The following is a 27,036-nucleotide window of genomic DNA, read 5'->3' as shown; positions in this document are numbered from 1 at the left end:
GAAAAAACCCAACTCCAGTCATTTTGGAAGGAGGTGATGGGATTGGAGGTGGAGTTGCAAAGGTTGGGATTAGAGGAAATTAATTAGTCCATCCTCATCTTGAATTTTAAGCATGGTAACCTTTTAATGTACCTCGTGTTCTTATTTTTAATTAATGAGGTCTAATTTCCCTGAACTGGACTCCTAGCAAGTAAAAAAGAGGTGAGAAAGATTGGATCTATGAGGTAAATGCTTATGGGTTAGTTTATGGGTTCAAAGAAGCAGGAATGTTTCATTTAAAGACAGCAAAAAAGTATTTATCATGTCTTCATACACACCATATACCAGAATATGTTTCCATAATCTCTCTCTTTAATTCTCTGATCTCTCCTTTTTCCCTTAATTACCTACTACATAACCATCATGATGTTGCCTCCATGATCATTCTGATCTTGCATAAAACACAGGATTCTGTTGACACTGTGGTGAAGTGAATTTTTATGATTTCTCACTGATCAAGGTTTTCTATCTCCTGACTTCATCATTTTCATCAACTTTAAGTTATCTACAGATCTAATATGCAGAGATTCTCTGGGAGGAAAAATGGGTGCAAGAATTTTTTTGATAATTGATTTATAGGGATAAATGAAAAATGGGGCTGTGCTTTGTACTCACCATGTTGTTCTGGAACTTGCTTTATTGTCATTGGAGATTGGAAGGATACTTTTCTAAATTGGCATAATTATTAAGATTTTTCATTTCCATCATCTTAGAAACTGCATGAAGCAAATATTAATGGTTAGTACAAAAAAAGGAATGGCCTGAAGAAACTGTTGATTGTTTATTATTGTTTTATATTAGATTAAGTATTTGTCCTCATCTACATCTAATACAATGAATTTCACTAATTTATTTGGCATTTTGGAGACTCAATTCAAAATTTAGATTTCTGGCAAAATATTAGGCTAATTGATGATGGTGCTTGGAAAAGAAATTCTGCATAAGATAGTTGTGTGATGAAATCCCAAATGCACTCTCAGGGAAAAGATGGAAGAACAACATGCATTTATGGAGCATTCTTTGTGACCAATTAAGTTGCTTTGCTGCCCATTAAGTGATTTTACTGCTGCGTTGATTGAGATCTATCAGTAAATTTGTTCCCATCAAGTCACCAGCAATGAAAGAAATAACTTTATCACTACTTTTAGACATTAGTTGCAGGATCTCAATAAGGGCCCCAGATTTCCATCAAGCATCTTGGTACACAGTCAGACAGATTGACATAATGGCTGTTGGCTGTTATATAGGAAAGATTACAGAACAAGGATGAAGTTTACGAGCTTCATGGTTGTACTGAGTTTATAGCCGGTTTCCAATTTCTTGCTGTCTGACCTGTAATGCATTTCCAGTTTATGTTTCAAACATCCAACGTCTGATTTTGAACTAGTCACCTGCTTTCTTCATTCTGCCGTAATACCCTTCATTACTTGGCTTTGTTATCTTGTTGCCATTTTTGCTATCTGGGTAGAAATCATTCGGATGGATACTTGAGTCAAAACCCATCTCTATGGAGCTCATTTGGGTCTGTTTTTATGATAGGTTTTGCCTCAGTTTTGTCATTGTTTTGAAAAACCCTCGGTGGATTGAAAACTGGAGGAGGCATCTTGATTTAACTTGATCAATATTTTGTCCAATTCTTTTTCTTTGGCTTGGCTTTGTGGACGATGATTTATTGAGGGGTATGTCCACGTCTGCTGCAGGCTCGTTGGTGACTGACAAGTCCGATGCGGGACAGGCAGACACGGTTGCAGCGGTTGCAAGGGAAAATTGGTTGGTTGGGGTTGGGTGTTGGGTTTTTCCTCCTTTGTCTTTTGTCAGTGAGGTGGGCTCTGCTGTCTTCTTCAAAGGAGGTTGCTGCCCGCCGAGCTGTGAGGCGCCAAGATGCACAGTTGGAGGCGATATCGGCCCACTGGCGGTGGTCAATGTGGCAGGCACCAAGAGATTTCTTTAAGCAGTCCTTGTACCTCTTCTTTGGTGCACCTCTGTCTCGATGGCCAGTGGAGAGCTCGCCATAGAACACGATCTTGGGAAGGCGATGGTCCTCCATTCTGGAGACTTGACCCACCCAGCGCAATTCAGCAGCATGGATTCGATGCTTGCGGACTCTGCCAGCTCGAGTACTTTGATGTTGGTGATGAAGTCATTCCAATTAATGTTGAGGATGGAGCGGAGACAGCGCTGATGGAAGCGCTCTAGGAGCTGTAGGTGATGCCAGTAGAGGACCCATGATTCGGAGCCGAACATAAGCGTGGGTATGACAATGGCTCTGTACACGCTGATCTTTGTGAGTTTCTTCAGGTGGTTGTTTTTCCAGACCCTTTTGTGTAGTCTTCCAAAGGCGCTATTTGCCTTGGAGAGTCTGTTGTCTATCTCTTTGTTGATCCTTGCATCAGATGAAATGGTGCAGCTGAGATAGGAAAACTGGTTGACCGTTTTGAGTTCTGTGTGCCCGATGGAGATGTGGGGGGGCTGGTAGTCATGGTGGGGAGCTGGCTGATGGAGGACCTCAGTTTTCTTCAGGGTGATTTCCAGGCCAAACTTTTTGGCAGTTTCCGCAAAACAGGACGTCATGCGCTGGAGAGCTGGCTCTGAATGGGCAACTAAAGCGGCATCGTCTGCAAAGAGTAGTTCACGGACAAGTTTCTCTTGTGTCTTGGTGTGAGCTTGCAGGCGCCCCAGATTGAAGAGACTGCCATCCGTGCGGTACCGGATGTAAACAGCATCTTCATTGTTGAGGTCTTTCATGGCTTGTTTCAGCATCATGCTGAAGATAGTAAAGAGGGTTGGTGCGAGGACGCAGCCTTGCTTCACACCGTTGTCAATGGAGAAGGGTTCGGAGAGCTCATTGCTGTATCTGACCCGACCTTGTTGGTTTTCGTGCAGTTGGATAACCATGTTGCGGAACTTGGGGGGGGCATCCGAGGCGCTCTAGTATTTGCAAAAGCCCTTTCCTGCTCACTGTGTCAAAGGCTTTGGTGAAGTCAACAAAGGTAATGTAGAGTCCTTTGTTTTGTTCTCTGCACTTTTCTTGGAGCTGTCTGAGGGCAAAGACCATGTCAGTAGTTGCTCTGTTTGCACGAAAGCCAAGTGATTCTGGGAGGACATTTTCGGCGACACTAGGTATTAGTCTATTAAGGAGAATCCTAGCGAAGATTTTGCCTGCAATGGAGAGCCGGCAGCCGAGCCCCGGGCCGGGTGTGGTCAATGAGAACTGTTTAGTGTATTTCAGAGTTTTATACACACCTCAAAAACCAATAGTCTAAACACTAACAACTGTGAACTCCATTGCAGAGTTCTCTCCAGTCTTAAAAAATTTTGTACTAGAACTTTTCTTTCTGATCCTCAACAATGCTCCATCCCCTTTTGCTCGGCCGCGGCAAGAGTAAACGCACGCAGGCCGATTCCAGGGCGCACCACTCCATAACTGTGGACAGCGGTCGTAGATCTCCAGAAATGGTTCAATTTTGCCCAATTATGTTGGTGTTTACAACAGGGAGGGATAATGAGAAAGGTTAAAGTTTTTGAAGTTGTGATGGAAATAAATAAAAATATTGTTAAGAGTTAAAATCAGTGATTGAAACAAAGTGCATAGTTTATTAAAAAACAAAACTAAAGTACCCTTTAACATAATTTATGTTTTCATAATAATCCAGCACTTCTTAAGCACCTCCTGCAGTTTAGACAGTTTGTGACTGTGATGATGAGTTCACATGGAACTGGAGGAATTAACCCTGAAGATGGAGTCGTTCTTCAGGGTACAGTACCACAAGGTTAGTGGATTATTAGTCTTGAGAGAGTGAATGGAGGAGAAGGGAATAAATAATGTGAATGACATAGAGAGGCTATTTGCCCACATAGTCTGATTTCAGTGACAATAATAAAGTTATGCAATGCTTGATGAAATGGGAAGTATGCCTGAAAGGTTAGATATAGTGACTAGTGGGAGGAACAGGACAGTTTCACTTTGATCTGCAGTTTCATGCAGAGGGTGGAGCTCAAGCCTATCCCTTGTAGAAAGGCTGGTCAATTACAGCCAGCAAAACTGTAGACCTGATAGTATTCATTGACTCATGTCTAAGGTTAATGTTTTAAATGCTTGGAATGGAAATTTCTGCAATGCAAATCCATAAGATGGTATTGTACTATTTACATCTTGCTGTCAGGGTACTCAGGTTTATTGATTGAAAACTGTTTGCAGGGTCCTTATTAGCCTCCTAACTAACTTTCAAGCTAGGTTTTCTTAATCTGAAATTAATCTGGCAGTCTGCCTGACAGGGTATGCCAATGTAGATTGGCAAAGAGAGCAGCAATATTATTCATTTGCTGTGAATTTGTGAGTGATAAAATACAAGTGATCATAAAAAATTGGAATGCCTCCCTGTCAAAAGAACTAGAAAACTACTACACACCTTTAGCTAACTGTTAATTCGGAAACACAGCTTCACACCAAACACTACTTTGATGCTAAGAAACAAAGTTTGTTCCGATATTATGATGCCTGCATTGTGATTGCAGGTTATTTGTTAAGCAATTTCTTGATCCTAGCCACAAAATGCAGGTTTATTTTCATAATAAATGGTGATCAATAAACATTAATCCATAAAAGGTATTCCTCTGATCTCCTAACTTGAAGAGATGTAGGCTACTGATAGTGAGTCCTAAGACAGGCAACATTCTTATGTCCAAAAGTTACTTTAGTCAGTTTGATTTTGACTTTGATGTCAATTGACTAACTGCTAATCATGTAGCCTTGCATGAGTTTCCACTAAAGCATTGCTACAACATTTTACAGGTTGGCACTTCTCGGTGAGAAACAGGAAGTGTTCATGTTTCCCTGTTATTTCCTCAAATACCCAAAAAGATTTAAAAGACACATGGTATGGTATCAAATCAAAAATATAATTTCATTTTGATTATTGATCATTTGTTACATAGTCAACAAAGAAAACTTAATGGTAAATAAGGGTCACAGGTTGAGGAGATGCAGTCAAAGAAACTTTCAATAATTTCTGTAGTGAATCTTGAAGATCCGACAGACTGGGGTTGATGGTAAAAGTAGCTATTACCACATTTTTTGACAGCTTTGGGCTATGACTTTCATTCCCTGGGAAACAGATGTCCAGACAATTACCTTGCTGTATTGGAATCTTGTAATGGCCAAAAGGGATTTATGCATTCAAACTAGTTTAGACTTTGATTTTATTGCTATAAGTTGGGCCTAAATATAGAAGCCCACTTAGGTAACAACAAATATAGCAGGTTACTTCTGGTAGACTGTTCCTTTAAATCTGAACAATGTAAGATTTGGATTTCATCCTGTTTATCCTAATTATTGCATGTATTAATAAAGGTTCTTTTTTGCAGGTGGAGGTTTACTATTGTTACTATTGAAAAAGGTAATTGTTATTCATTTTCTTTTCAAACTTCTTTTATATCCCTAATTAATTCTTTGATCAATGTACAGTCTCATCATAAGCCATTGTTATCAGAGCAGAAATCCTCTATATTATCCAGACTGAAGGTGTCCTTCCAAAGCGAGGAGATATAAATGAGGATTTGCCATAACCTTAATAGTGCATTTAGATTGGACAAAATGTTCAAAACTTTATTGGTTATATTTACTAATTAATGAGAGGGACACCTCAGATAATAACTATGCCAAGCCATCCAGCAGCCGTAACTTGTTACTAAATTGAGAAAGTTGAAATAAGAATATTAAAATAGTAAATATTGGTAGAGACTTATGAAAAATATTTTGCATATAAATACATATGTACGTATTGATTAATCTTGTACACAAAAGTGATTTTCATGGTTTGCATTTGAAACTTTTAAAAAAATGTACTGCTAACTGACTATTAAAAGACTATCAGTGAACTTGGTATGTCATATGACCATGTCTCGCTGTATTTGTTGAAGGGGAGATAGTGTGATTGGAGCAGGTATTGGCAGGCTTTTCACAACCTCCTTCACTATCTGCTACTCCATCAATTTTTATGTAACCAGCAAATTTACTAATCTTTCTACCTACATTCTCACCTAAAATGAATAATAATAGTTCCAGCAACAATCCCTACAGTACTTTAGTGGTTATAGATTATTAGAATCTAGAGCAGCCATTCTCCACCTTTTTTTGGCTATGGCTCTCTAAGGACACTGCTTAAAGTTTATGAACCTTTCCCCCTCTCCCCCCCCCCCCCCACTTTTCCTGTCAAGCAATCAAGTTTAGTTGGTTTCTTTCTGTACTTCTCCAGCAACTACACAAAAACATTAAAAATATTTGTAATGTGAGGTGAAAAGTGTGGTGATATGTAATTACACCACTAGGTCACCAGGGGTCATCCCAGTGACCTTGTCTATAAAGCAGTCCAGAGCTACAGTCTAGCCTTCCAGGTTCATCTTGCAGAGAGACAAGACCTCTTAGTGTCCATATTAGTTTATTAAAGCTGTCTTATACTCGCACTGCTGTTGTGGTTATTGTCAGTACAAAAAGAAATCAAGGCTTTTACTTCAATGTGCTGAGGTCCCCTGGGAGGGGGGGGGGAGTGCGGGGCACACGTTGCCCCTGTTGAGAATGGTATAGCAAAGTGTTCATTCTCATCCTGAACATGTGTTTAACAATGCAAGTTTGAGGGGGGAGTCACATGATGGAGTAGTGGCCGGTCGGGAAAACCAGCCCTCTCCAGGAAAATAGAAAAAAAGTCAGGAAAAAGCAAAGCATAACAGAAATAAAATACAAGAAATAGAAGATAAAGATACAGAGAAGAGAAAGAAGTTGGCTTCCAAGAAGGAGAAAATAAGAACAGCTGGAAAAAAAGAAGTAAAAAAGTCGCCGGAGAAGAAGGAAGAAGGCCTTACCTGCAGGAAGAAACAGGATTCTGTGGTGACGAGGAGCCCCGACCTTCGAGGTCAGTGCCTGCCCTGCAGAGTCAAGACCCACCAGCCGGTACACTACAAAAATGGCTCTCGGAACCAAACAAGAGTGTGCAGTGCACTATCAGAGTAGAAAGAGGACACTGGCAGGATAGGGGCTCAGCAGAGGAGCAGGCTCACAGAGCGAGCAGCTGAGAGATGCCCGACACCAGGGCTCTCAGCTGGAGAATAAGGAAGACAGCAGAAGAGGGTGCGACGAAACAGACGTGGAAGACGGATGGAGGAAAGATCGACAAGAAGACCAATGTCAAGAAGCACAACAAATGAGCAGCCCAAGAGGAGAAGAACAGCAACAAGACGCCCAACAAGAAGAGGCCCGACAAAGAGATACAAGAAGCTCATCAGGAAAAACAGAAGAGACACAGACACAAAGAAGAGAAGAAGACGCAAACACAGATACAGACACAGAAGAAGAGGAAGAAGACCAAGATCTTCACAGAGAAATAGAAGGTAAAACTGATGAACAGAATATAGATAGTCTTTTTTGAAGAACAAATGAGATCACTAAAAGAATGGTTATCATTAGTTTAATACAATTAAAAGAAAAATGAAAAGAACAGAAGATAAAATGCAAAGGTTAGAACTGGTAATGACAGAAATAGGGAAAAGAGTAGAGAATGTGGAAGAGTGGGAAACGGCTGTAGAAATGGAAGTGAATGACTTAAGAGAAAAATTGGAAGAAAGTGACAAAAAAATTAGACACAAGAGTTGTTATCTCAGAAAATTGATATGTTGGAAAATTATAGTATGCGAAACAACATAAAAATAATGGGCCTGAAGGAGGGTAAAGAAGACACAGACATGAAGGAATTTATAAAAGGATGGATCCTGAAGGTCGTGGGAACAACAGAAATGCAGGAAGAAATGGAAATAGAAAGGGCTCACAGAGCATTAGCTCCGAAACCACAGGCACATCAAAAACCAAAATCCATCTTAGTAAAATTTTTGAGCTAGACAACAAGAGAAAATATACTGGAATGGGCAAGGAATAAAATTAGAGAAGATAATAAACCATTGGAATACAAGAGTCAAAAAATATTTTTTTACCCAGATATAAGTTTTGAACTTTTAAAGAAGAGGAAGGAATTTAATACAGCGAAATCGATTTTATGGAAAAAAGGTTACAAATTCATATTAAGACATCCAGCTGTGCAAAACAGACTGTTCTCAATTCCAAAGAAAGCGCAAGAATTTGCAGGACAGGAGAAGAGATGGAACAAGAATGAAGAACGGCGATAAAGTATATATAAAGATGTAAAAACAATATATATGTAAAGAACTAAAGGGAAAAAAGAAAAGGGAAGGAAGGGAGTAAGAGGGAAAAAAAGAGAAGACAGAGAGTTTAGTTATATGTGTTTTTTTTTAAAAGTGTCTTCTGGGGATGGCTGGGTGGAGGGGGAATAACCATCACTGCAAAATCAGTTGACGCTGCGAACAAGATCGCAACCCAAATGAAAAAGGGAGTCTGGTTGCCCGGCAAGGAGTATGGGGCAACTCAGAGATGGGGGGGGAATATTTGGGGTTAAAGTATTAGTGGATGTGGGAACTGCGGGTGTACTTTATGTCTTAAATGTGTTGTTGTATATTAAGTATAATAAGAGAAAACTAAGAGATGAAAATGGGGAAAAGGGGGATGGAGGTGGCAAAGAAGTGGAAAAGAGATGTATGCAAGAACATTTTGGGAAGAATTAAATCAGATACTAAATAAAAATTACAAAAAATAACATACCAAAAAAAACAGAGATATTTCTTTTAAGCAACATAAGAAGTAGAGAATGAAGCCTCAAATTTGCACTCAAAGTGGAAAAAAAATTCATTATGACAGACTTTGCGATAGCAAAAAAATGTATAATGTCAACTTGGAAAATGGAAGAGAGCAAGAGTATACAGCAATGGAACATGGAAATGAATAAATGTATTCCATTGGAAAAAAATAATGTATAATTTAAAAAATAAAGTCACAATGTTTGAACAAATCTGGGAACCATACATGGAACATAACAGAGAGAGCTTGCCTATGTCCTCCATCCTCTAAAATAGGAATGAAAATGATAAGAAGACAAAATGACTAAATTCAGTGTGTAATAAATAGATGACGCATTTTTCTTGTTTGTTTTCCTTTGTGTGAAAATATTGTTTTATGGTTTTATGTATTGTATATGTTGAATATTTATGGGTTTTGGAGGGGATGGGTAAAGGGGAGGGAGGGAAGGGGGGGGAGAAGGGGAGAAAAGACCACTGTGTAAATTTAATGAGATACGTTTGTACATATTTTGGTTGATATGGTTCACAGTGTGAAAAATATAAATTTTTAAAAAATGCAAGTTTGAGAGAAAGCATTGAATTCCTAAATAAGATTGCAAGCATCAAATCAACCTGATTCCCAGTTTGATCTTTTAACTCTGCAGTTGTCTGGTGATCCCTTAATATCGATGTGCTAACCTTTGCAGTTTCATTCTGGCATGACTTGAACTATTCCATTTTGGGGTAGTTGAGAGGCATATGTAGCACCCAAACTGATGCTATTGAGCTATAACTTCTTGCAGCAGGAGTCTAATGATCCTGCTGCTCCTGTTTAAAATTTATTCATGTCATCATCGCTAAGGAAGTCTATACTTATTGCCAGTCCATGTCACTATTGAGAGGGAAATGATGGGCTGCTTCATTGAATTTTTGTATTTGAAGTGTGAAGGTAGTTCGAAGGTGTTATTGGAAAGAGAATTCCATGTTTTTGACCTAGTGAGTCATGTACTATGGGACAGATGTTTAGCTTTTGATCTGGTTTTAATGCCACAATTTCAATTTAATCTAATTTGATTAAGTTTCTGACTGGTGCCTAATATCACTGGTTAGTCAGTGCAACTGAGAAGAGGTAATAGCTGGAAGCTAAACCATTGTTAATGCAACATTTGACTATTTTCTTTCAGTTGCTGCTCAATGGAGATGAAGGACTACAGATCATAAGTGTGCAATGTATGACTTCCATACTCATCCACTCTCCAGTACAATACTCTCCTGCACTTGTGTATGCTGATTTACCAGGTGATTTTTACTATCAATATCTATTAACATGAAAGCTAGATGCATAGTTACATTTGCTTGCTTAAATATCTGTCCTTGTCAGCCCATCTGTTGCTCATAATGTAATTCTTCTCATTCATAATGCATCTCTCCTTTAGCTTGCAAAGTTTTACCAGCATTCTCAAATCTCATCTCCATCACATGCATTCTTTGTAATTCATGTTGACACTTGGTATCAAAGTTTTAGTTTTTCATTTTGAATACATACAGTCTTACGTTAGTGGAGGCTGAAATAATGACACTTCATACTGCTTCAATGATCACTCTTGCCTGCCTACTAAAAATCAGTTGTTACAGGTCCTGCAACTGCTCAGAATAGACCAACTGTGGACATGGTTCAAAAACATTACCCTACAGTGGCAGAATTCTATTAAAAGATTTGCATGTTGGGAACCAGTGTCATGGCCAAAAGGATCCCAGGTCCCAAAAGCCATTTTAAATACTCTTGTGGGGAATTTTGGATTACATTGTTGAGATTTTTGTAAACTCTTGGAAAGCAAGCTTTCAACTCGCATGTAATCATCAATTTAGGATGGATTCATATAAAAATGACAGTATTAGTGAAGACCTTATGCTGACTAGAGAACGTACTGAGCTCACTTTCCATGAAATCTGTTTGTGTGCAGCAGGCTCTTTGGTGGATCCTTCACCAAGCTGATCAGCTTGGCCAAGGCAGCTCAGGGCCTTTCCAGTTGAAGCTATCGAACTCTGTCACAGAACAACAATCAAAACCTATTAAAAACTAATAATGATATAAAGATTTAATTTTATTTGACAAATTAAAACATTGAAGAATTGAAATACATGGCATCAATTGGAAAAAAATTAATCAAATTGCATAAAAATGCTGAATTTTCATGTATATATATTTCTACCTGCAGTTGTTTAATTCAACTGAAAGGAACAAAGTTGGATTAGTGAGGATATTGTAGAAGGAGGTTCTCCTAGGAGTTGAGCAGCAGAACAGTTTTTTTCCTTGAGTGTGTAATCAACTGAGTGGGTTTGGGATTCTCTCTTCGCACTGGAATCCTCAATTTAGTCAGGCTTTTTTGTGAAATATCTGGGCAAAATTCTTCACTTTCCAAACCATACCCTAATTATCCTGGTTTTAACGCCCTTTTCAAAGGCTGTTAGTCTTTTCAGTGTTTGAGAAACAGTTCATCTTGAAAGATTTTTATTTTTAGCTACTATTAACTGCTTTTTTTGGCTTTTGAAAAAGATCCCACAATGTTAATAAATCCATTTTGAGTTTTATATCAAGACTCACCCTCCAATCTCCTCACTTATTCTCTTTCCCTCACCTATTATTGACATCTGCAGTTTAGTGCTGTATTTTTTGTCAAGAAACGTACTGAAAAAGTTTAAAGGTTGCCTGTGTTTAATTTCAGCAGGAAATGGAGGAAACGCATAACACGCGCATGCGCACCCACACACACATAAGCACACGCCCCATTCCCCCCCAACCAAGCATGGGGTCATCTATTAGAAATTTTCAACATTTACTTAGTTTGAAGATAGTAGATGTTGACTTTCTATTAGAAATTATTCATCACTGTACATGTTAATAGAAAAACCTTGAATTATAAGCAGGTTGTAGGTCAATAATAGAGATAAAGGGCCAATGACTGACATCTAACAGTGCTTCTGTAGTAAGCAAGGAGCTTAGATTTTGCTCCATCCTTTTTCCAGTCAGATAATAATTGAAGTTCTTTCCCTGGATTATAATCGGTCTTAGCACTGATGTTGTGTAATTTTTCTTCATCTTGTGCTCTTCGTAGAATTTCTGTTTGAGCGGCTCTCCAATGCAGATGAGAACTTGGTGTGGTCAATTTACAGTTGTCTTCTTTTGTTAACGGAGGAGAAACTTTTCTTTTCCAAGTGTCACACGATATATGGTAAGTCAAGTTGGAGATTGTTAGCCAGAATGACCATTTTAAATAGGATAACATAAAGTGATAGTAATTTAGCTATTCAGGCTTTGTCAAATAGATGAGAAGAGAAGGAAGATGCTGGAACCAGAGGGGAAAAAAAAGCAGTATACTGGAGGAACTCAGTAAAGGCTACATTCTTGAAGAAAGCATTCTCTACATTGGAGAGTCCAGGCGCAGACTGGGAGATTATTTTGCTCAGCACCTCTGCTCTGTTTGCAACCACAGTGACCTCCCAGTAGCCAACCATTTCAAATCCGGTCAGACTCCCGTGCTCATACGTCTGTTCATGGCCTTGTGTACTCTCCCACCCTGACCACCTGCAGATTGGAGGAGCAGCACCTTATTTTCCATCTGTCCACCCTCTAGCCACATGGCATGAACTTTGACTTTACTGCTTTCCATTAAACCTGCTCCCCTTTTCCTGTCTTTCTAGTTCTTTCACCCACATGGCCCTGCCATCCCCTCATTGCTGCTGACTCCTCCCTCCTTTTTCCACCCATCATCTCCTGCTTTGCCACCCACCCCTACTCTTTTGTTTGGATGCTTGCTGGAATTTTCTCATACTTTGATGAAGGGCTCAAGCCCATAAAGTTGGTTATGTATCTTTGCTACATAAAAGATAGTGTTTGACCTGCTGAGCTTCTCCAGGATTCTGTGTTTTTACTTCAACCACGAGGTCTACAGAATTTTGTGGATGGCATTTTGGGTTGGTAGTAAATCATTCTTCCCCCCCCCCCCCCTCAAATGATGCTATTTGACCTGCTTGAGTTCCTACAGCGGAAAAGTAAGAAGCTCACAGTTATGAAATTTCGTTGCATAGATTATAATATTTGATGGGTTGTATTTTTCATTTAATTTTAGGACCGGTGAAGCTAGGGAAAGATATCAAATTTTATTCTTTATCTCTTTGTATATGATTGTTCAGTGTTGGTAGAACACCTCTTCATTTAGTTGCTATCCTTTAGAGTTTAGACAATTTGTGAACATCATGTAGAAATTGCTGGAATTCCACTTGTTCAAAATTATTCTGCGCATACTAAATCCTTGATTATAGAATTTGCATGGTCAAGGAGGCATGTTAATCAACATGTTTCTTTGATATTAGTTAGAAGATTCCTGACCTCACTCTTTTTTCTGGGAGTCTGAGGCATTCATCTTCCAGCCAAATTTTATTGGTACTTTCTCCTTTCTGTACCACTTGTTGACAAATCCTCCAGGTGTCTCTCTGCCTTACCCAACTCCCCTTGTTTTGCACAAAGGTAAAGTAACAATATTAATGGTTCTTAAGGGTGATCATTATGAACCAATTATTTTACTAATTTCTGACTCATTGTTGCCTAGACATAGCATTTGGTGGTTGCTTCCAGCTCTGCAGGCGACTTACAATCTGTCTGACCCACTCAATTATTCAGATGTGTTTTTTCTCCTTCCCCCCACACTTTAATCTTGCCCATGGTTCTCATGCATTACAATTTTCTGTCTTTTAAGTTTCTTGATCAGACAATTTTCTTGCGTGTCCCTTATCTCCCATTTTCCAGTCTCTATCTCACAAACTCCCATTTCTAACTCCATTAACTCACAGACTTTTTTTCTTCTCTTTCATACCCCTGCAAATCTATTTCTCCATGAGCTCCTCAATGCCCACCAACCCCAGTCAATCAAGGCTTTCTTATTGCCTACACCCCCAACCCTACCCCACCACGGCCACTATTTCTCAGCTATCTCTTATTCCTGATCTTCTGTCCTCTCATCCCTGCTCATTCTCTTTAAGTCTAATTGAACCTCATACCTCTTTTTTTCCCTTCTAATCAAATTATCATTCCTATGCGAGCGATTTCTTTTTGAGACTGCGGGGCTATGTATAATATTACTGTGGCATGAAAATCTGTTATAGCAATGACTGCAATATTCAACAATTCTAGCCAGTGAAACTTAAAACTGAGCCACGCATTTAACATAATGGTTCAACAAAATATTGTTTTTTTTTCTCCCCAAGATTAGGAGCCTAGGATTATATTTGTTTAAATGTATATTACAGGTATTGAATCCTTAATTCGTAGCTTGAAAGAGACAATGAGGGTGAACAGCATTGAGGTACAGAAGCAAGGTCTACTACTGTTCAGAGAGATTTTAAAAAGGTAAAAACTAAATTAGACTTTCATTTTTTACCACTATAGAGGTACAATAAAATTACGATAACCCAAATTTTTAGAAATCCTAATGAATCTGCAACCAACTCACCAAAGCCACATTCCCTTTAAATTCCCTTATGCTGGTACAACACCGGCCTACTGCAGGGGGCAACCTCTGTACCTGCAGGAGTGTACCGCCGGCCTACTGCAGGGGCAACCTTTATACCTGCAGGAGTGTAAGGGGACAGGACAACACCTGCCCGGCTGTCAATCAGTCGACCTGAATGGATCAAGTCCCACCCGGTCGAGTGTTAATCACCCTCCGGGATATGTCTGTGCCGGTCTCCCGAAGTCTCACTCAGAGTTACTTCAGCTACAGCCAGCCTGGCTCTGTGGAAGTCTTTGTGGATTAAAACCTGTTGTACAGTCTTTACCTTGTGTGCGTCTGATTCTGTCTAACAGCGCACCACAATTAAATCCACAAAGAACCTTTTTCCTCACGCTGCCATGGGAAAACTACTGAGTGCATGGAGCCTTGAAGTCGACCCACGCCACCTAGAAGCCCAGACACGCATCGAGATCTGGTGGCACACGGTCGAAACAATCATCGAGGCACACACAGGTGGCATCCTGGACTCAGATCAGAAGAGGCTGGTCCTATTCCGGTCAAAGCTGGGTCCCCACGCCTTCCAGGCAACCAAAGGCCGCTCCACCTACAAGGGCGCAATGGACACTCACGAGAATTTGTACAAGCCCCCCATGAATGCGGTCTGTGCAAGGTACCTCCTCAATATACGAGCCCAGCATCCCGGGCAGACGACTGAGTCTTACCTGGGACACCTGCGAGAGTTGGCCCAACTGTGTCTGGGTGAACCTGGGGTAGGCGCGGAGGAGGTCGAGAGGCTAATCCGGGACACCTTCGTCCGAGGGCTATGCTCGAGGGCCATCCGGCAGAAGCTGCTGGAAGATGGTATCTATGCCCTGACCAAGACAGTAGAAGTGGTCCGAACCCTGGAAGCTGCCCGAATCCTGGAAGCTGCAGCCCTGCACATCGAAGCCTTTGATTCGAGGTTCCTCCAGGATCCCTCATGGCCCCCCTCACACTGCAGCTGCAGCCCCAGACTGAGCTGGGGAGAACATTGCTGCGCTTGGTGCCCCTGTAAGTACTGTGGGTCCCGGTGTGGGTCAGACCGACGATCGCGCCAAAACTGCCCAGCCAGGAACCAGTACTGTTCTCAATGCGGCAAAGAAAGGCCACCTTGCTAAATTGTGCCTCTCAAAACCAGCGGGCAGCTCAGTGGCCCTCTATGACCTCCCCCACAAACCCCTCCACATGCGCATACCGGGTGACGCCATTGTCCCCGTTACGACTTCTGCCTTCCCTGACCCCGACAATGCAGCATCTGGCCCCACCAGTGACGATTGCAGTGTGTGCCCCAAGCACCTGGACCATCCCCGCCCTCGCCGTAAACTACAGTGATGTCACTTCCGGCCGACGTAATGATGTCACTTCAGCTGGCACGACAAACACCGCTGGGGAAAGAGGCCAGCCACGCAGCGGGCCCCCACGTGCCGCCGCCATCTTGAGCCGGGCAGAGGCTGACATGGAGGGCACCTAACGACAACAGGGATGACATGGTCAACACGGGCGATGACCAGGCCATCCTACCGATGCTCCCCACGCCTCCAGATGCCGTAAATCGCCGCACACCGCCGGAGAGCGACAACTCTGACCCCGAGATGGTGCTGGCTGCCACCACTCTGACCAGGGATATCCCTCACGACCTTGGGCGCTCAATGATGGACGTGCAAGTCAACAGGCAGGTAACAAAGTGCCTGTTAGACAGTGGCAGCACCGAGAGCTTCATTCACCTGAGCGAGGCCCACTCCCTGAGATTAAAAGTCCACCCTACCACCTTCTTGATCACCCTCGCCACCAAGGATAAGACTGTTGGTACCCTCAGGCGCTGCTCGGCTGATATAATTGTGGGAGGGGAGACATACACGGGGCTCAGAGTCCTGGTCATACCCAAACTCTGCACACCACTCCTCCTGGGCCTGGATTTCCAGTGCCACCTGCAGAGTGTCACCCTTGCCTTCGGGGGGCCCCAACCTCCATTCACGTTACACAGCGCGCCTACATACCAGCCCCGGCCAACCTGCGGCTCTCCACACTACGCAGACTTTATCAAGGCAGAAGTGCGGCGACTCCTGGTGGAAGGTGTCATAGAGACCAGTAACAGCCCTTGGAGAGCCTACGTTCTGGTGGTCAAAGTGGGAAGTAAGCCGAGGATGGTCGTGGATTATAGCCAGACCATAAACCAGTGCACCCAACTGGACGTCTACCCCCTGCCGAGGATAGCCGATATGGTCAACGAGATAGCCCACTACCGGGTTTTCTCTACAATTGACCTGACGTCAGCATATCACCAAATTCCCATCCACCCGAAGGACAAGCCCTACACTGCCTTCGAGATGGATGGGCGCCTGTACCAATTCCGCCGAGTTCCCTTTGGGGTCTCCATTTTCCAGCGGGAGACCGGCACAAGCTAAAGGCGACGTTTCCGTATCGGGATAACGTCATTATCTGCAGTCATGATCAGCAGGACCACGTTGCCAACATGGAAAAATTCCTCCAGATGGCCAGAAAGCTGAACCTCATTTTCAACAAGGAGAAGTGTGTGTTCAGCACCGACCCACCTTGCCATCCTGGGGTACATCATGGCCCATGGGGTAATTGGCCCAGATCCAGAAAGGATGAGCCCATTAATGGAGCTACCTCTCTCCCCCCCCCCCCCCCCCACGCTAAAGGACCTCTGCAGGTGCCTTAGCCTATTCTCCTATTACTTACAGTGAGTCCCTCGCTTCTCAAACAAGGTCTGCCCACTGGCCCAAGCTACAACTTTTCCTCTCCCACCCAAGACGCAAGCAGCCTTCATCCGCATCAGGCAGGACATCGCGGACACCACAATGCAGGCCGTGGATAAGGACTTCCCCTTCCAGGTGGAGAGCGATGCCTCTGAGGTAGCCCTCGCTACTACCCTCAACCAAGGGGAGTTGCCCCATCACCTTTTTCTCTAGGACCCTCCTCGGCTCCAAGCTAGGACATTCCACCATTGAAAAGGAGGCCCAGGTGATTGAGGAAGCAGTCCGCCACTGGTGCCACTACCTGGCTGGCAGGAGATTCACCCTCCTCACTGACCAGCGGGTCGTGGCGTTCATGTTTAACACTACCCACAAGCAAGATCAAGAACGACAAGATCCTGTGCTGGAGAGTCAAGCTGGCAACGTACAGCTATGACATCCAGTACCGCCCCGGAAAGTTTAACTACTCCCGCGATGCCCTCTCTCGGACTTGTGTGTCTGTGTCTATGCACGATGACAGGCTGCAGCCAATGCATGAGTCCCTCTACTATCCGGGTGTCACCAGGTTGTACCACTTCATTAAGTCCCGGAACCTGCCGTGTACTATAAGGGACGTCAGGGACATGACCGAAGCCTGCAGGGTCTGCGCAGAGTATAAACCCCGTTTCTTCCGCCCACCCTAGGCCCATGTCGTAAAGGCCACTCAGCCCTTCAAGCATCTCAGCATGGATTTCAGAGGGCCTCTGCCTTCCACAAACTGAAACTTCTACTTCCTCACGGTAGTCGACGAGTACTCGCACTTCCCTTTTGCTATCCCTTGCCCAGACACCTCCACGGCCACCGTCATCGGGGCCCTGGAGCAGATCTTCACCATGTTTGGCTATCCCGCTTTCATCTACAGCGACCGGGGTTCTAGTTTCATGAGTGTCGAGCTGCGCCAGTACCTGACGGCGAGGGGCATCGTGACTATCCACACGACAAGTTATTACCCGAGAGGCAATGTGCAAGTGGAACGCGAAAACGGGGTAGTCTGGAAGGCAGTCCTCCTGGCTTTCAAGTCGAAAGGGTGGGACGTTGAGCACTGGCAGGATGCCCTGCCCAAGGAACTCCATGCCATTTGGTCGCTTTTGTGTACGGCTACCAATGAGACCCCCCATTAAGGTCTGTTCTCATTCCCCAGGAAGTCAGCGACTGGAATGACCCTCCCAGTATGGCTCACGGCCCCGGGATGAGTGTTTCTGCATAAGAAAGTACGGGCGCACAAGGCCGAACCCCTGGTCGCAGGTCTTCCTCCACAACTACGTTAGGTTCGGCAGTGGCAGGGAGGACACCATCTCAACCGAGGACCTGGAACCAGCAGGAGCACCCACCATTCCATGGCATCCTTGCATACATCCCCATTCCCAGGCAGCTATGCGGCGCGCAGTACCTCCTTGACCGCCAGGGGCCCACTTCAGCCCTGGGGGACGAACCTGCCCTCCCACCCATCCAATACGACTCTCACACATCAACCCTGGCCCCCTCGGCCATCCCTCGGCACCACACCAGTCACTCAGACCCCAGCTGCCAGCCCCCCCCCCACCATTTCCCCTCCGATCATTGACCAGGAGCCAGTCCTATGACGGTCACAAAATATTGTATTTTGTATAGTGGGTATGATTCCTTGTAACTGTCCCCCCCCCCCCGGTACAATTTTAAAGAAGGGGGTGAATGTGGTGGTACACCATTGGCCTACTGCAGGGGGAAACATCTGTACCTGCAGGAGTGTAAGGGGACAGGACAACACCTGGCCGGCTGTCAACCAGTTGACCTGAATGAATCAAGCCCCACCCAGTAAAGTGTTAATCACCCTCTGGGATGTAAGCCTATGCCTCAGAGTTACTGCAGCTATAGCTCTGTGGAAGTCTTTGTGGATTAAAGCCTGTTGTACAGTCTTTACCTTGTGTGTGTCTGATTCTGGCAAACAGCGCACCACACCATCTAAACACAAAAAGTTAATTTGGAAAACCTATCAGCCTGGGACCTCTGAAGCCCCCAAGGTACTGGATTGATGGAGTTTTACTATATATGCTTTTACATTATTGTCAATAATCTGACAGGGATGTTTAAATCAAAATTAACCATGCATAATCTTGTCAACTCGTATCAAGGCATATGAAAAATATAATGGAATGCTTTACCTATGTTTGGTTGGTTGGAATCCATCAACACTCATGTATCTTAATATATTAGATATTCATTCTATCACTAGCAATATATGGCTGAATAAGTAAGCATTGATATGATGCATTTTATGAGGGATTTGTCAATAATACCTCCCAAATATGTGTCTCTATCACCTAATGAAGCAAACGCAGCAAACTTGGGTATTGAGACTCTGTTTTGGAAATGTATAGCTGTTTTTTATTCATGCTGTTAAAATCTTAGAATTTCTTGAATACATTAGTGACATGAGCTTAGTTTTACAACAAGATGGTCTCTAATTTTGAAGTAATTGTTCTAATATTAATAGTTACATATTTTACTTGCATTATCTTTTTTCTCTTTTTATGTGTTGTATGTTTTATCTTTCCTTTGGTGTGACCAGAACTATACAATCTTCTGAACTGTGACCTGACTTGTTTTTTCTCATTTTTATTCTTGGCATATAAAAAAGGTGTACTGAATGCCCTCTTTATCCACCTATCTTTCAACCTGTATGGATCTGTGGACATGCATTCCAAGGTCTCTTTTCTCTATATTTTTATTCTCTCATTTCTTTTCTAATCCTTTATCTTGTTTTCCTTCTCCATTTCTCTACAAAATAAATCACACAGCAAATTTGTATGTTATTGGCAAACTTTTCAATTATGGTTTCTGCTTTGAAGTCTAAGTCTTTGAAATATACCATGAATAACATTTGTGGAAACCCTTTGCAGACTGCTGTCATGTCTTCCTGTTCTGGTGTACATTACCCCATATGTTAGGAACATTGTGCAAGCCGTGGAAAGGCCACTTTAATAAAGTAGTTTCAGAGTGCAGTTCCTTTTCAGAAAGCTGAAATAGCAGGTGTCTTTTAACATTTTGTGTGACTGCATGATGAATTAATTTGTACTCCAGTCAAAGTATGTCATGCTTCTCCTTGTACTCATTGAAAATTGAACACCAGAATGATGCAGCAGTGATTGATTAGCTGCACCAAATCTTGGCAAGTTCGAGATTCTCAAGACCCAGCTCAAGATTCAGCAGTTTTTCTTTGGCTTGGCTTCGCGGACGAAGATTTATGGAGGGGGTAAAAAGTCCACGTCAGCTGCAGGCTCGTTTGTGGCTGACAAGTCCGATGCGGGACAGGCAGACACGATTGCAGCGGTTGCAAGGGAAAATTGGTTGGTTGGGGTTGGGTGTTGGGTTTTTCCTCCTTTGCCTTTTGTCAGTGAGGTGGGCTCTGCGGTCTTCTTCAAAGGAGGTTGCTGCTCGCCAAACTGTGAGGCGCCAAGATGCACGGTTTGAGGCGTTATCAGCCCACTGGCGGTGGTCAATGGGGCAGGCACCAAGAGATTTCTTTAGGCAGTCCTTGTACCTTTTCTTTGGTGCACCTCTGTCACGGTGGCCAGTGGAGAGCTCGCCATATAACACGATCTTGGGAAGGCGATGGTCCTCCATTCTGGAGACGTGACCCATCCAGCGCAGCTGGATCTTCAGCAGCGTGGACTCGATGCTGTCGACCTCTGCCATCTCGAGTACTTCGACGTTAGGGGTGTAAGCGCTCCAATGGATGTTGAGGATGGAGCGGAGACAATGCTGGTGGAAGCGTTCTAGGAGCCGTAGGTGATGCCGGTAGAGGACCCATGATTCGGAGCCGAACAGGAGTGTGGGTATGACAACGGCTCTGTATACGCTTATCTTTGTGAGGTTTTTCAGTTGGTTGTTTTTCCAGACTCTTTTGTGTAGTCTTCCAAAGGCGCTATTTGCCTTGGCAAGTCTGTTGTCTATCTCATTGTCGATCCTTGCATCTGATGAAATGGTGCAGCCGAGATAGGTAAACTGGTTGACCGTTTTGAGTTTTGTGTGCCCGATGGAGATGTGGGGGGGCTGGTAGTCATGGTGGGGAGCTGGCTGATGGAGGACCTCAGTTTTCTTCAGGCTGACTTCCAGGCCAAACATTTTGGCAGTTTCCGCAAAGCAGGACGTCAAGCGCTGAAGAGCTGGCTCTGCATGGGCAACTAAAGCGGCATCATCTGCAAAGAGTAGTTCACGGACAAGTTTCTCTTGTGTCTTGGTGTGAGCTTGCAGGCGCCTCAGATTGAAGAGACTGCCATCCGTGCGGTACCGGATGTAAACAGCGTCTTCATTGTTGGGGTCTTTCATGGCTTGGTTCAGCATCATGCTGAAGAAGATTGAAAAGAGGGTTGGTGCGAGAACACAGCCTTGCTTCACGCCATTGTTAATGGAGAAGGAGATCCAACTCCGGGAGATCCAAAATGAGTGGTGGACTAGCCTCGCCAAACGAACACAGCTCAGTGCGGACATTGGCGACTTCAGGGGTTTCTACGAGCCTCTAAAGGCTGTGTACAGCCCCTCACCCCAAGTCCAAAGCCCGCTGCGCAGCTCAGACGGCAAAGTCCTCCTCAGCGACAAGATCTCCATCCTCAACCGATGGTCAGAACACTTCCAATCTCTTTTCAGTGCCAACCGCTCAGTCCAAGATTCCGCCCTGCTCCAGCTCCAGCTAAGGCTAGAGCTGGATGAGGTTCCCACCCTGGATGAGACATATAAGGCAATCGAACAACTGAAAAGTGGCAAAGCAGCAGGTATGGATGGAATCCCCCCAGAAGTCTGGAAGGCTGGCGGCAAAACTCTGCATGCCAAACTGCATGAGTTTTTCAAGCTTTGTTGGGACCAAGGTAAACTGCCTCAGGATCTTCGTGATGCCACCATCATCACCCTGTACAAAAACAAAGGCGAGAAATCAGACTGCTCAAACTACAGGGGAATCACGTTGCTCTCCATTGCAGGCAAAATCTTCGCTAGGATTCTACTAAATAGAATAATACCTAGTGTCGCCGAGAATATTCTCCCAGAATCACAGTGCGGCTTTCGCGCAAACAGAGGAACCACTGACATGGTCTTTGCCCTCAGACAGCTCCAAGAAAAGTGCAGAGAACAAAACAAAGGACTCTACATCACCTTTGTTGACCTCACCAAAGCCTTCGACACCGTGAGCAGGAAAGGGCTTTGGCAAATACTAGAGCGCATCGGATGTCCCCCAAAGTTCCTCAACATGATTATCCAACTGCACGAAAACCAACAAGGTCGGGTCAGATACAGCAATGAGCTCTCTGAACCCTTCTCCAGATTCAGCAGTAGTGCTCTTCTAAATACCATCGAGGCTGGCAAGTGCATTTAGTGCTGCCACCTTGACCTCCAGGGAAAGGGGTTAGTGGTGATGCTGAGCAGGAGGGCTGGTTTGGTGATGAGTGTGGTGGAGTGTTTAGTGGCAGAACTGAGCAGGGTGGGAGGGGGTAGTGGTGGCGCTGAGAAGGGGTTAGTGGCAGCTCTGAGCACTATTGCCACCCTGAGCCTGACCAGTAGATTTCTGGCCTGGCTTCTTCATTAACCTTTACAGCAGACTGAATAATAACAAGATTGAAGGTTTGGAATGTCCCCTTTTTCTTCACTGCCCCTTGGATCTTTCCACCACCCATGGGGGGGGGGGGCAGCACCCACGTTGGGAATCACTAATCTAAAACATGACTACATCTCTCTGAAGTAATTTTACAATGCAATCAAGAAGTTGTGCTAAGTATAAGAGTAGAAAGTGATGGACCCCACAAGAGCTTCGGGGAGCACAGTCTTGGTTCCCATTATTAAACAATGATATGTTGTTGGTCTGTTCTGGCCTTGACTGAAGTAATATTGTTGGATTGTAGATTATGGCTCCCTTTATTTGTGTCTTTACCATTGAAGTCATAGGGCTATATAGTATGGAAACAGGTTCTTCAGCCCAACTGATCCATGCCAACCAAGTGATCCATCTGAGCTAGTCCTATTTGTCTGTAGTTGACCTTTTCCTATCCATGTAATTATCCAAATGTCCTTTAATTGCTGTAATTCTACCCATCTCTACCACTTGCACTGATAGAGCGTTCCATATATATATATATATATATATATATTATATATATAGAGCCCTCTTTGGAAAAATCTTGCCGATGCTCTCTAGTTTTAGATTGTTCCAGCATATGACTATGTATCTTATCTATGTTCCCCATGATTCAGTTGATGAAGATATTCTGTAATCATAGAAAACCTTCCTGATTGTCCACTATACTTCTAATTTTAGTGTCATCCACAGACTTACTAACCATGCCATCTACAATCTCGTTCAGATCAGTGATGATGACAACAGTAATCCCACCACAGAATCCTTGTGCATTTGTCAAAGGCCTCTGGTCTGATAAAGAATCCTTCTATCATCATCCTTGGCCTCCTCCTATCGTTAGGCCAATTTTGTAGTCAATTGGCCAGCTTGCCCTGGAGCCCATCCTTTTAGACTGCTTACCATGTGGAACCTTGTCAAAGGCCTTGTTAAATTCCACGTAGGTAAAATCTACTGTTCTGCCATCATCAATCTTCTTGGTCATCTCCTCTAAACTCAGTCAAATTCACAAGGCATGATATTCCACAAACAAACCTGACTATCCCAATCTGACCTTGTCTTTACAAACACGTGCAAGACATTTAGAATCCCCTCCAAAAACTTGTACATCACTTTGCTTACTGGTCTGAAGTTCCCTGGCTTTCCCTTGCTGCCTTTTTTAAAATCAAGACATAACACTAGCCATCTTCCAGTCTTCCTGCACCTCTCCCTTGGCTAATGATGATACAAATATCTCTGCCAGGGCTCTCAAAATTTCATTTCCACCTTTCCATGAAGTCCTTGGATAAATTTGATTAGGACTTGGTGAATTATCTACCTTTATACAGTTTAAGACCTCTAGCAACAATGTCTTGCGTAATGTTGAGTCTTTTCAAGACATCACTGTGGTGGTACACCACCAGCCTACTGCAGGGAGCAACCTCTGTACCTGCGGGAGTGTAAGGGGACAGGACAACACCTGGCCGGCTGTCAATCAGTCGGCCTGAATGGATCAAGCCTCACCCGGTCAGGTGCCAATCACCCTCTGGGATATAAGCCTGCGCCGGCCTCCCGAGGCCTCACTCAGAGTTACTGCAGCCATAGCCAGCCTGGCTTTGTGGAAGTCTTTGTGGATTAAAGCCTGTTATACAGTCTTACCTTGTGTGTGTCTGATTCTGGCTAACAGTACACCACAATCACAATCAATTTTCCTGAGTTCTGTAGCAACCATGTCTTTCTCCATGTAAATACAGCTGAAAAATACTCTGCACATTGATTCTCATGTTGGACTTTAATGGGCCCTATTTTTTCCTAGTTACTCTTTTGCCTTTACTATACCTGCAGAATCTATTTGAATTTTCTATTACCTTGTCTGCCAGAGCTATTTCAAATATGTTCTTTGCCCTTCTGTTTTCTCAATTAACTTTACATTCCCATGCTCCTCAAGAGATTCACTTGATCCCGGTTGCCATTATCTGAAATGTGCCTTTTTTGCTCTGGTCTACCAGGTTTCTCCAATCCCACTATCCCCATGATCTCTTAAACACTCTTTTAAAAGGTACCTATACCTCTTGACCTCCAGACTTGTAAATTATTACCTTTTCTGTTTTGTCAAAGTTCGTCAAATGATTCAAATATCCTTTGTGTGTCATCAGCTTTGAAAGCAGCTTTTGTAAAAGCTTTCTTCATGGCCAAGTCTTTAAAATGTCAATTAGATTTTTTTGGACCCATTTCTAGTGTGCTCTATACAGCCATCTGAAATGGCACTTATCTCTTCTCTTTGGCTTGGCTTCGTGGATGAAGATTTATGGAGGGGGTAAAAGTCCACGTCTGCTGCAGGCTCGTTTGTGGCTGACCAGTCCGATGCGGGACAGGCAGACACGGTTGCAGCGGCTGCAGGGGAAAATTGGTTGGTTGGGGTTGGGTGTTGGGTTTTTCCTCCTTTGCCTTTTGTCAGTGAGGTGGGCTCTGCGGTCTTCTTCAAAGGAGGTTGCTGCCCGCCAAACTGTGAGGCGCCAAGATGCACGGTTTGAGGCGTTATCAGCCCACTGGCGGTGGTCAATGTGGCAGGCACCAAGAGCTTTCTTTAGGCAGTCCTTGTACCTCTTTGGTGCACCTGTCTCGGTGGCCAGTGGAGAGCTCACCATACAACACGATTTTGGGAAGGCAATTGTCCTCCATTCTGGAGACGTGACCCATCCAGCGCAGCTGGATCTTCAGCAGCGTGGACTCGATGCTGTCGACCTCTGCCATCTCGAGTACCTCGACGTTAGGGGTGTGAGCGCTCCAATGGATGTTGAGGATGGAGCGGAGACAACGCTGGTGGAAGCGTTCTAGGAGCCGTAGGTGATGCCGGTAGAGGACCCACGATTCGGAGCCGAACAGGAGTGTGGGTATGACAACGGCTCTGTATACGCTTATCTTTGTGAGGTTTTTCAGTTGGTTGTTTTTCTTATAACTGTGCTCATAACCTCAGAAACTTGTATGTAATAGCAGGCATGCAGAAAGAAGAATCTCAGGGTTGTATGTGATTTCATATATGTACTCTGTCAATAAATCTGAAATCTGAGGCATATAATTCTGTTAGTAATTGCCACTTCATCAAACACAATACTGCATGACGAACAATCAATTGCACGAAGACTAACTTGCTGAAACTGAAGGCTTTTATGTGCAACAGCATCTCTGTTGGTCACTCACACTGACCTGGACTCAAAGTGCAGGCAGGCTTGTAGCATGACAGCCTTTATGGGGAAGAACGTAAAGGAGTCACAAGCTGGCCAGTGAGAGCAGGATCAATCAGGAAAGGTCATGCAATTTACATATAATGAATATGTACTATAGTGGGTTTCACCACACTGCATAAAATGTAGCCTTTTTAATGTGAACCCCACAATCTACTGTTATTTGTTTAGCTCAATTCTAAAAACCATGCTGGAAGCAACAATTTGGAAATGATGCACAGTGATCTGTCTCTGGAGTCTTTAGGATGAATTTGCCACCTTAATAGTTCCTTTGCAAAGAGGGCAAATTTTTATGTTGAAAACCTGCATTCAAGAACTTATTGTACTTCAAAAATATTAGTTATAATTCATTTAAAATGTGTAAGTGAAAGTTAAATGACAAATGTATGTTTTCCAGACAACCATCAGGATTAAAGTTGTTCATGAATCTTGCTATTTGGCATGAAGCAGTTGTTGTATTACACGATGCAGTGACCAGCTCCAGTCTCAAAGTTGTGACTGAAGCTGCCAGTAGTGTAGCAGCTTTCCTTTGGTAAGTAGATGTGGTTTCCTTAATAGAGGTTTGTTTCAAGTAAAGGAAGATCAGAGGCATTTGTAGGTCTTTTTCATAAGAATATGAGTTGTGAATTCAGCCTCTTGAACTTGAATTTCGCTGATTTGTACTTCATCCCCATTCATCACTCTTATCTCTGTCCTAGTGACTTAACAGAAATATTTACCTCTGTCTTGAAAATTCAATTGGTTCAGCAACCACAAACTTGGAAGAGTTCTAAATCTGCAATATCTGATTTTTATGTGTCCATGTTTTGCTTCCCAACAAGGGAAAATTATTTTCTGATATCTACCCTATCAAATATTATCCATCTTTATTAAATAATCATCCACCTTGAAAGGAATGCAAATCATGTTTATAAAGCTGTGAGCACCATTTAACCTTTTATAACCTTTGGTATTTTAAAACTCTCATAACATAATAACTATGTCTAGAATTGAATGGCATATTCTAGATTGTATTTAATGCAGTCTGTACAATTGAAACTTTTCTGTATTCAGTGCTCTTTTGCTATTCTCGTTTTGATAATATTTTCATTGTTATGAGTGATTTACATACTTAGCCACATAAATCCTTTGTTCAGAATCAGAATTTATTGTCTTGAATATATCACAAGTTCTGTAATTTTGATGAACTGTTA

At 43.2% G+C, this 27,036-nt stretch overlaps 1 protein-coding gene across 8 annotated transcripts in view; it reads left to right on the top strand.

The window, feature by feature from the left end:
• Positions 1-27,036, top strand: part of LOC138748873 (meiosis inhibitor protein 1) — a 187,836-nt gene that overhangs the window by 60,598 nt on the left and 100,202 nt on the right. For 7 of the 8 annotated variants that reach the window (XM_069909734.1, XM_069909738.1, XM_069909736.1 and 4 more), the window contains 6 exons: positions 3,693-3,809; positions 5,404-5,435; positions 9,900-10,014; positions 11,832-11,948; positions 14,023-14,122; positions 26,241-26,375. In XM_069909734.1, the coding sequence (XP_069765835.1) occupies positions 3,693-3,809; positions 5,404-5,435; positions 9,900-10,014; positions 11,832-11,948; positions 14,023-14,122; positions 26,241-26,375 (616 nt within the window). The remainder of the gene's footprint in view (positions 1-3,692; positions 3,810-5,403; positions 5,436-9,899; positions 10,015-11,831; positions 11,949-14,022; positions 14,123-26,240; positions 26,376-27,036) is intronic. The other variant, XM_069909737.1, reaches the window with a different exon arrangement.

This window comes from Narcine bancroftii, chromosome 13, assembly GCF_036971445.1.
Source record: "Narcine bancroftii isolate sNarBan1 chromosome 13, sNarBan1.hap1, whole genome shotgun sequence".
Classification (NCBI taxonomy): domain Eukaryota; kingdom Metazoa; phylum Chordata; class Chondrichthyes; order Torpediniformes; family Narcinidae; genus Narcine; species Narcine bancroftii.
Note: the sequence above shows the minus strand (reverse complement) of the source record. Positions and strands in the feature narration are given on the sequence as shown.